General features: G+C 45.8%; 1 protein-coding gene across 8 annotated transcripts in view; it reads right to left on the bottom strand.

The window, feature by feature from the left end:
• Positions 1–10,373, bottom strand: part of COL6A3 (collagen type VI alpha 3 chain) — a 67,618-nt gene that overhangs the window by 49,029 nt on the left and 8,216 nt on the right. For 3 of the 8 annotated variants that reach the window (XM_054070614.1, XM_054070616.1, XM_054070617.1), the window contains exons 2-4: positions 8,394–8,542; positions 6,839–7,456; positions 2,385–2,987 (exon numbers count right to left, since the gene is read on the bottom strand). In XM_054070614.1, coding sequence (XP_053926589.1) covers positions 2,385–2,987; positions 6,839–7,456; positions 8,394–8,481 — 1,309 coding nt within the window. In that variant the 5' untranslated portion in view covers positions 8,482–8,542. Of the gene's footprint in view, positions 1–2,384; positions 2,988–6,838; positions 7,457–8,393; positions 8,543–9,615; positions 9,738–10,373 lie in introns of those variants that run through there. The other 5 variants (XM_054070619.1, XM_054070620.1, XM_054070621.1 and 2 more) reach the window with 3 other exon arrangements.

Below are 10,373 nucleotides of genomic sequence, written 5' to 3'. Positions count from 1 at the left end.
TCCCCGAGTCATGAGATTCCCAACATTCACCCCCTGCCCCCAGCCAGCTTTTTTTCCTCGTCAGTTACTCTGAGGAGAAGGATGAAACCAGGAAGCTTTCCAAAGGGATAACAAGGGCTGGAATTCCTGCTTTGTATCACCCATGAAAGATGGCCAAAGCGCCTCCTTAGCTCGTCAGCACTCAGATACCCAAAAATGGAGCCCCTGCAAAATTTTGACTTTATATAGATGTTTGTTGGAAACATCAAAAGGGGTTTGTGGAGATGAGGGAGGCCAGGAAAGAACGGCTCCCTCTGCTACTAATTCCTCTCGCACCTCTCAAATCCTGCAGAACATTCCCTTTGAGCAGAGGAATGCAAGAACCGAAACCAAAACCCGGAGGAAGGAACACCCCACAGTGCTCATTTCAATAGACATAATTAAAGCAAAAGCATTTACGCAAGGCTGTACACATCTCATAGGGTGCAATCCAAAGCCCAGTGAAGCTGGTGGCAAGCCTCCCAGGAATTTCAGATGACTTGGGAACAAAGCATTTTAAGTTTGACTCTAAAAGCTGAGAATGTCAGAGGGTGTCAGCATTGAACCCAGCCCTGCTCAGTTCACTTCTCATTGCCATCTCAGCTAACTTTGGTGAAGCGCTCCGTCTAATTTAATCATCTAGGCTCCCCCGGTAGCTAAAGGATAGGGGAGAGGAGAGGCAGAAAGACTTTGAGACACCCATTCAACCCAGGAGGACTAGCGTACAGCTGGAGAACTAAAGTGAAGCACGACGATGTCAGTATTTCACAGGAACATTTAGCATCTCCATGGGTTTGGCATTCCTTTTGGGCTGCAGTGTGTGTCCCAAAGCAGCGTTTTATGCTGCAGACTTCCAAAGCACTGATGTGAATCAAGCAGACCAGTCAAAACCAATTGCCATGGACACCAGGCAAAGGAAATTCCCTAGAGCTCCTCAGAAAATACCGGCTCCTCCATTTATAATAGCACACCAATCTATACGTAATTGCATGGGCTGATGCTACTGCAGTACCTTCTACAAACGACCTGGCTTTTTAAGCGAAAATACGCAAATAGACATGAAACCAAATGTACCAACATTTTGAATCCTTGAAATTGAAAGTGTGTTAAAAAAAATCAGTGGGGCAAAAAGAGAGTTTTTTCCATTGACTCGCATGGGTTCTGGCACGCACATTTCAGCTAGACATGAACACTCCAGCTTATCTAGCTAAATATGGCTTTTGCGGGGTGCTCCAAGCAGAAGTTCTTTATGTTCTTTCCTGGAATAATCAAGGCAATGCCATAAAACGATCTTTTAGGCAAATTCCTTCCCTTTGATTTGAGCCACGGGGCAGCAATCACGTTTCGACATAGATCAGCAAAGACATCTGGGGTGCAGTTTCAGATGTGAACATACATCATGAGTTGAACAGTACGTACAGAACTCCAGACTGGCTCTTGGATCCCAAAGGTCTTGTTTGCATTAAGCATGCTCGTAATTAAGTGCAGCAACTCCCATCTCAGGGGCCTCTGAAACATGACATCGTGTGTCTTTCATAAAGCCTTTCTATCAGTAAGCTTAACTGAGTCGTAAAGCCATAGGGTGAGAAGCTCCTAAGCGCCTACTTGCTTAATAAATTCATACATTCATTTTTCTGCTGCACCCAGAAACAATGTCAGCGAGGACCTAAGCGGAGTATTGACACATACATTTCATTTCCCAGGGCCTCAATGAAAGCTGTAAACTTTTGCGGCTTACAGATTGTAGGGGAATTTACGTTAGCGAGAGGGGGATTTACTTTAAGAAGAACTAAGGGCTGTTTTCCTTTTAAGTTCAACAACACAGGAATTCCACCCTTTTCCAAAGGACAAGGCACAGTTTCGCTTAGCTATGGAATTTTACTGTCTTAGCAAGCCGATAACTTAAATTCTGTGGAATAAGGATTCATTTAACACCCCTCTTATCTCCCCTAGTCAAATTTCATTCTCACAACACTTTCACCTGACAAATAACATGAGCTTATGTGACAAATATTTTCAGACCTGAATGTGCGGCAGTATTAACTCCCAGGGTGCTTAGATACCACAATAAGGATTATATGAGCTTTTTTATACTCTGCTTGCGTCCTTTAAAACCCCACGCCATGGCAGTTATTAACACAAAACCTCAAGTTTTCAAAAGATAACCCCCTGGGCAAATGAGTTTCTGCGCATTAGCCACAGGGTGATTTGTCTTTCCTACTATTTCTCCATAACCAGACCAGAGAGATGCATTGCAAAAATGTCAAAAAAAAAAATAAATTAAGAAAAATAAATATGTTTTTAAAGCAAAAGCTCGTTCATTCATCGATTCATCGAAATTCAACAGTCTAGAAAGGCATACATACCTTCAGTCACAATGGTTGGGGCCTCTAATAAAATGAGTCTTTGGGCCACTCCAACAATGTTGGGCAGTAATAATTCTCGAAGAGCATCAAGGTTATGGATATCCAGGGCAGTAAATGTGAAGCTTCCATCAGTAGCAATCTGCTGCAGCTCTGCACTGTCAGCATTCAGGACCCCAATGCTAAATGAAAATATACTAGCTTGCTTTATCGCTAACAAGCCCTCTCGGATATCATCACTAGACTCTCCACCACTTATCAGCACTAAAATCTGAGGCACTGCTTCCTCTATCCTGCTGCCTCCCGCCTGGGTGAAGAGGTTCTCCACCACAAACTCCAGTGCCGCACCGGTGTTCGCTTCCTCACCACCACGGAAACTAAGTGCCTTCACGGCATCCAGCACATCCGCTTTTGTGGAGTAGCTGTTCAAAGCGAACTCGGTTCTGGGTTGATCACTATACTGCACCACCCCAATGTGTATTTGCTGAGCTCCAACTCTGAGGCTTTCAATCAAATTTACAAGGAAATCACGTATGGCTTGAAAATTGACACTTCCGATGTTGTTTGATCCATCAATAAGGAAAATAAGGTCAGCGGACTCTTGAGCTTTAAAAAAAGAAATGCAAAAGGTGAAAGCATTAAAATGAGTGATTACATGCAGTTTTTACAGTGTTCTGACATGTTTCTTGGAAAACTAGTAAGAAACACGAAAATGAGAAAACAAAACACATGTTCACTGAGGAGGTGACATTTGTCTCTTTGTTCTGCATTCTGATTGAATACGAGCTCCCAGCCCCATCCCAGTAGCGTCCACTGCCCATCAAGAGATGGCTCAAGCGGACACAACCGGAGCTGGTGGCTGCGGTTACACAGGGGGCAGAATTATTGGTACACGAGGAGAAAACTTGGGAAAATAGGATTTTTGGAAATCTAGATCCATTCCAGCAGTGGCCGGTACTGTCCAAGTATTTAGACAGAGCAAAATGAAAAAGGTGGATTTTGGTGTCAATTCACTCTGAAGACAGCAGATGAGGACAGTAATATCTGTAGAAGGTTTTTCTTATTGAAGTCTCTTTTTTTTTTTCCTGGGTTTTTTGGAAGGAAAAAGGCCATCATTGACTGGATACATGGAAAATTTCAGCCTTTCTGTTGCAATTCTGCTCTTTTGCTGGTTAGAAACAGAGGTTGAATATATTGGCTTCACCCATCATGAAGGATTATCATTTGAAATGCATTTATTCAAAACAATTGTACAGGTTTGGGTTATTATTCCTGTGCTGTAACTCTTTTACCAGATGCCAGCGTACACACAATGGTATTTGTCCAGCAAACTTGTCCCATGCAAAACTTGTCTTCAATTATTTTGCACAAAGACGCATCAATTATCAATGCATCTGTTGGATCTGGTCTGTACTTTTTTCCTACGGACTCGGAATATTCAATCAAGGAATGCAGAATCAGGTTAAAAACAGGGTGATGAAATCAGTCATGACACAATTATCCAACTCTATTTGTGACCATATACAGAGGATCACATGCATCTGCTGAGAATATACACACAAAAAAACCCAAAAGTTTTATATGACATCGACATTGTTGTTAGGGGAAGCATTTTTTGCTGTCAGACTTACCAAGGCAGACCCAAAATTCCCTGGTGTCTGCTCATACACCTTTTCCTCAATCAATTTTACCATCAACATCACCAAGAGCTGTATGCATGCAAAAAGGGGAGAGGGAGGGAAAGGACCCCAAAGCATGCTTGGGTGTTTCCATGCTATTACTCTCCAATCTTGTCAAGAAATCAAATTTCAGACTATTTGCAAATAAATGACAAGCAACATTTGGAAATCCCCCTCAGCTCTCAACTTTGAAAGCCAAAGCTGAAACCAGTAGCAAAACTGGCACGCACTTGAGCAAGGCCAGGAATAAACCTGTGGTCTTTGCTATCAACCAGCAGTGTCAATCTTTGGGTTTCTCCCTGTTTAGTTGTTTTTCTGGTAAGTGTTTTCATACAGTACAAAGCCACCGTGAGATTCAAAGAATGCTGCTATTCCAGTGACAATGGAGAAGGTCTTCAGGGCATCATCACTTCCCTGGGCCAACTCAATTGCCAGTGTTGTCTTGGGGAACATAGAAGATCATAGAAGATCTCAAGTTGGAAGGGATCGATAAAGACCATCAAGTTCAACTCATCAACGTGGTTCAGAATTGCAAAGGACTCCAGGATTTATTTTTCCATCATCGAGTTGAAATTTAGGGGTGCTTAGGGTTGCCTTTATGGTGCCATTCTCAGCTGGGATATTTACATTCTACTCCATCATAAATATATATATGAGAAAGGGAAATCTCAAAGCAGTGTACCGAGAGCTGCTTTAGATACCCTGGACATTTTTTTTTGAGGAACAAGATTTCAGACACCAATAAGAGCCACTACGGGTCACTCCCACAGGAGAGAAAAATCGGTATTAACAGATGCGTTGGATAATATGTCATCACTGGGAAAAAAAACAACCTTGTACTTCAGTGCACATTTATGGAACAAGCTGGTGCTGGAGAACAAATAAAAGCGTGCTTGTTACACAACTAAGCAAAGAGGGGCAGATGAGACAAGACAGCTAAAGGTTTAATGAATACATCAGGGCAAACCTGGGGCTGACTTTCATATTTAGGCTTAGCCAGCTCTGGGGACTGCCACAGACCAGCAGCTTGGGGACTCTGTCCTGAAAGGACTATGGGACAGGGGGGTTTTTACATCTCTGTTTCATATTAGGCCTCATTTCTAGCATCATATCCACAGCATTTTAATGCTACACGGAGTTATCAGCTGAATAAATGACCTCTTAAACTCTTATGCAAACACTCGTACGTGCTTTGCACGCTCTTGCTGTCCAAGTAGCATCTTTTCCCGTGTTTAATGATACGCCATAGATTGCCCACGTACGTCACATAGGGGCAAAACCACAACGTTATTATTAGCTTGAATTTGTGTTATAGGGAGGGAAAGAAATGTTTGCAAAAACAGATCTTTGAACAGAAGCAAACTTGGAAATGCACGATACACACAAAGTAGAAATTTGCCTTTAAAGCTTTTAAAGTAATATTTGTGAGGCCAGATATCTGTGCCCTATGGGATTACCCGCCGGCGTAGCCCGGATGAGGGCAGCCAGTCGCTAAAGATCAGCTCCTCTATTGATTTCAACAGGGAAGCACTGGGGTCCTTCATGGCGAAGACACCAAACGGTGCCGACAGCAGGTTGGGTATAACACTCGTTCTCCACAAACACTGACATAATTAAATCAGGATTGGTGAACCTTATATCATCTTTCTGGGGCAGCTGCTTTTCTTCCCTGTGGCTTTCACGCGGCTTGGATATTTGCCCTGTCAAGCGCTTTGCACAACAAAAAAACCACACATGAGCACAGCCTTTTGGTGTCGCTCGGTGTCATGCAGTGATGGAGAGCACTCAGTGGGGCCGGCGTGAGGGTTAAGCAGGCAAGACAACACAGGGGGATTAATGTTACACTGCCTCGGTTACACTGCCGTTGCCTTACATCACCCCACAAGCTATTGACCTTCAGATGGAGTCTCAGGAATAAAAAGAAAGGTTTGATCTCTGGGACTTCTGTTTTGAAACACAACAAAGCTGCTCAGAAGGCCCTTTCCGTGCTGAAATTGCATAAACAGAGAAGGGACAGAGGAAGACTGTCTTTTTTTCTTTTTTTCCAGGCAAGTTGACCTCCTGGCTTCCAGTCAGCGCAGATCAGTTGAAGTCAACGTTGTCTGCAGCGAGGTTTTGCTTACAGAAAGGGCCGGCATTCTCTGCAGGTGGAAGCCCTCAGCTTGTAAAGGCATTAGAGTGCCATTGCAAAAGAGACTCTTCCAGCCACACACCTTCTCCAAGTGGATAAGGAGAGAGGCTAAGGGCCAGCTCGGGGACAGGGTTTCAGTGGAGAAGTTCTCCAACAAACTGCTTTGGCCACCTTCCTCCAAGAACGTGGCTGTCTGGAGTAGCACGTTGCCTGTCTGTTGCAAGGGAACATCCTGCATGGTTTCCCCACAGCCAGCAGCTACCTTCTCAGTCTCAGGAAGGTTTTCCATCAGGGCCTCAAAGAGTCACCATCCCGGCTGGTGCGTTCACCCGCTATTTCCCTGTCTTAGGAGTGGGTAGGATGGGGCAATTTAATAACTCGGCAGAGCTCCTTACATTTGCATTTCCATGCCATGGGAGCAAAAGGATAGCCACAACGGGCTGCCGCCCATCCAAGTGCTCCCAGGGATGTCAGCTCAGTCAGCAAACAACGGTACGTTTGATACCTACAAACACAGGGCCGATTGCCTCAAACCTTTGTTTTTAAACCTCTGAACGTCCATCTCAGTCTCGCCCCTACCAAGGCTTTACATAGCACAACGCCAGCAGATCCCATGCTGGTGGGAGCCATCAGCAGTCAGCCATTACCTGTGATGTCTTTAACCAGTCCTTTGGCCCCAGCCTTTTCTGGAGTCATGGATGAATGGACACTCGCCACTAAGTCTCCAACTACGCCATGGAGAGCGGTAAAATTCTCTAGGTTGAAAAGGTGCGTATCGAAGGGTTCGCTCGCTATTTCCTTTAACTCCCCTTCCACTGCATCCTGCACGCCGACTGCAAACATGTTTACACGGGCCGACTTCAGGACAGATGATGGCAGAGCCACATCATCCTGGGATCGTCCATCCGTTAACACTATAATAACTTGGGGGACGCCTTCACTGGCTCTGCTTCCAGCAGCTTTAGTGAGATGGTTCTCGATTAGGTACTCTAATCCTTTTCCAGTCTTGGTGTCTCCCCCCATGTAAGACATGTTGGCAATATGGGACAGGACGTCTCGGTTAGAGGGGTAGGTATTTAACTGGAACTCTGTGCGGGGGTTTCCGCTGAACTGGACCAAGGCAAAGCGAAAATCATTTCCTCCCACATCTAAAGCTTTTACAACATCATACAGAAACTCTCGAACGAGTTGGAAATGTTCCTTCCCAATTCTCCAAGAGGAATCCACTAGAAACATTATATCAGCCACGGCAACGGTTTTGACAGCTTTAAAAAAACAGATGGGGGGTTTAGGATTTTCTATCTGTCAGCGCAATCATACCTCCTCCTCCTCACCCAAACAATCAACAGCCTCGTTCGCATAGTGAAGGTGAAGCTTCGCTTCCCCTCATCACGCACAGCAAAACAAGAAGCGCTAGAGAAAAAACAGACAGCCTTCCGTGCCCTGACACCGCAGGCCCTGAGGGACACGAGGGGACAGCATGCGACCTATCCTTCCCAGGGAGGAGGAGGCGGTGTGATGCTTCTCCCCTCCTACAGCCTCGCTGCACAGCTTTGGACACCAGCCCTGAGCCAGATAAAGATACCCAAGAGCTTCACGTGTGAATTTAGGCTCGCTTGGCTTCTAGCTGCCAATGGTCTCCTGCACATGTTTTGCTCACCCAGGGCTTGGCTGGCTCCTCAGTGGCGCTTTAGGAAAGAAGGGCTGCTCAGTATAAGCAGCTTGGGCGCTGTAATGAGTTTTCCGGTTTTAACACCCCACTTTGTGACACCGGCTCTGGTCCCAAAGGCACCAGAGTCTCCTCTCAAAAAAAAAAAAGAAATAAAAAAGAACAAACAGCCTTTCCGCAAGTTGGTGGCAATGCTCTTCTCACGGCCAAAAAAAAGCCTTCCTACACATGCAAGGAGGACAAAACAGCTCTGCCCAGGAGAAGACCTCCTCAGGGCCACCCTGGCTGCACGTCCCACGTGCCTGTACTCCGCAGAGCATCCTCAAAGGCGTGCCACCGGCCAGTGACGTGCTCAGGAAGACACTGCGTGTGCTGGCGAGGGTCTGGGTCCAAAAGGACCCTCAGCCACGTGGGAGCTGAGGAGCAGAAGGTAAACCACAACATAGCATTGACATGCACGATAAAAATCAAACGGTGTGAACTAGCAGCACGTTTTTAAGGGAGCAAAGTCAGATAAAGCTGTCCGGTCTTACCTGCTTGCTGCTGGGCACGAACCGAACAAAAGCCTGAGAGTAGAAAGCAAAATATTGCCACAAAGGGCAAATGTCGATGTTTCCTCATTTTGGTCTTCTATCTGCGTTTGCCTTTTGTTCCCTTTGTTTCAAAGCACCCAATGTGAGACCTGAGGGAGAAAAACGTGGAGAGTGAGAAAGGGTGGCAGCGCTGGCCAGGTATACATCAGGCAGGAGACAGAAAAGCCATTTTAATCACAGAATCACAGAATCACCAGGTTGGAAAGGACCCATTGGATCATCGAGTCCAACCATTCCTAACACTCCCTAAACCATGTCCCTAAGCACTTCATCCACCCGTTCCTTAAACACCTCCAGGGAAGGCGACTCGACCACCTCCCTGGGCAGCTGTTCCAGTGCCCAATGACTCTTTCTGTGAAGAATTTTTTTCTGATATCCAACCTGAACCTCCCCTGACGGAGCTTCAGGCCATTCCCTCTTGTCCTGTCCCCTGTCCCTTGGGAGAAGAGCCCAGCTCCCTCCTCTGCACAACCTCCTTTCAGGCAGTTGTAGAGAGTAATAAGGTCTCCCCTCAGCCTCCTCTTCTCCAGGCTAAACAACCCCAGCTCTCTCAGCCGCTCCTCGTCAGACTTGTTCTCCAGCCCCTCACCAGCTTTGTTGCTCTTCTCTGGACACGCTCCAGAGCCTCAACATCCTTCTTGTGGTGAGGGGTCCAGAACTGAACACAGTATTCGAGGTGCGGTCTCACCAGTGCCGAGTACAGAGGGAGAATAACCTCCCTGGACCTGCTGGTGACCCCATTTCTGATACAAGCCAAGATGCCGTTGGCCTTCTTGGCCCCCTGGGCACACTGCTGGCTCATGGTCAGTCGGCTGTCAACCAGCACCCCCAGGTCCTTCTCTTCCGTGCAGCATGGACAGAATGCTGGACAGAATCTGTTTCGTTAGCAAGCATTTCTTTGGAAGAGGAACTATCACTCGCATAATTGACACATAAGCACCCCTGTGGACTTGGATGGCTTTCTTCTTGGCTGTGCCGTCCCAGGTAGTATCTAACACGTTGGAAAATGGTCAGCCTAGGTTTCTACCACCTATCCTCTTCACCCATGGAAGACCAGCTGAAACATCTCAGCCAACGAGTTCCCACTTGCTGTTGTCCTTTCTTATTTTATAAGTACCGTTAACAATATTTGCCCTGACCGTCTCTCTTTGCCTCAGCTCACCTTTTCAGTTGTCCCAAACGTACAAAATGGAAATTTAATTACTCCAGACCCAAGCGGGCCACACGATCTGGCTGTACAGCAAAAAGCCCTTGGACTCCCCGAGGCTTGCAGCCCCAGCAGCGGAACAGACTGCGCCAGCTGATCACATTCTGGAAAGGCACCAAAAATAATATTTTATGTGTTGGAGCCAAAAACATAATTTATGAAACTTTCTTATCTGTGATCCACCTGGCAAACCTTCTGAAACAACATCTCCTTCAGGAAAACTGTGTATCTGTTGTCATAGAAATGGCAAACTTATTATTTAATCTCCATCTCCAAGCATACAGACCAGAAACCAGCAAGGCTTGATTAACTGAGAAAATATCCTCCAAATGGGAATGCGGGGATTTAATACTTTTACAAAAGGAGCTCTAATACTCAAATGAGTCAAAAATTATTCAAATACCTCAGGCTATTATCCTAGATGAAAAAAACAACCAGCTTTCTTAATACTATAGAATCATAAAGGTTGGAAAAGACCTCTAAGACCATCCAGTCCAACATCACAGTGCCTACTAAACCATGTCACAAAGAGACAAGTCTACACCATTTTTTTAACACCTCCAGGGATGGGGACTCCACCATTGCCCTGGGCAGATTCTGCCAGGGCTTCACCACTCTTTCAGTAAAGAAATTTTTCCTGATAACCAATCTAAACCTTCTCTGGTGCAACTTAAGGCCATTTCCTCTCATCTCATCACTTATCGCTACCCTTG

Source organism: Cuculus canorus, chromosome 6 (genome assembly GCF_017976375.1).
Source record: "Cuculus canorus isolate bCucCan1 chromosome 6, bCucCan1.pri, whole genome shotgun sequence".
Taxonomy (NCBI): domain Eukaryota; kingdom Metazoa; phylum Chordata; class Aves; order Cuculiformes; family Cuculidae; genus Cuculus; species Cuculus canorus.
The sequence above is the reverse complement of the archived record's forward strand: the minus strand, read 5'-3'. Positions and strand labels throughout refer to the sequence as shown.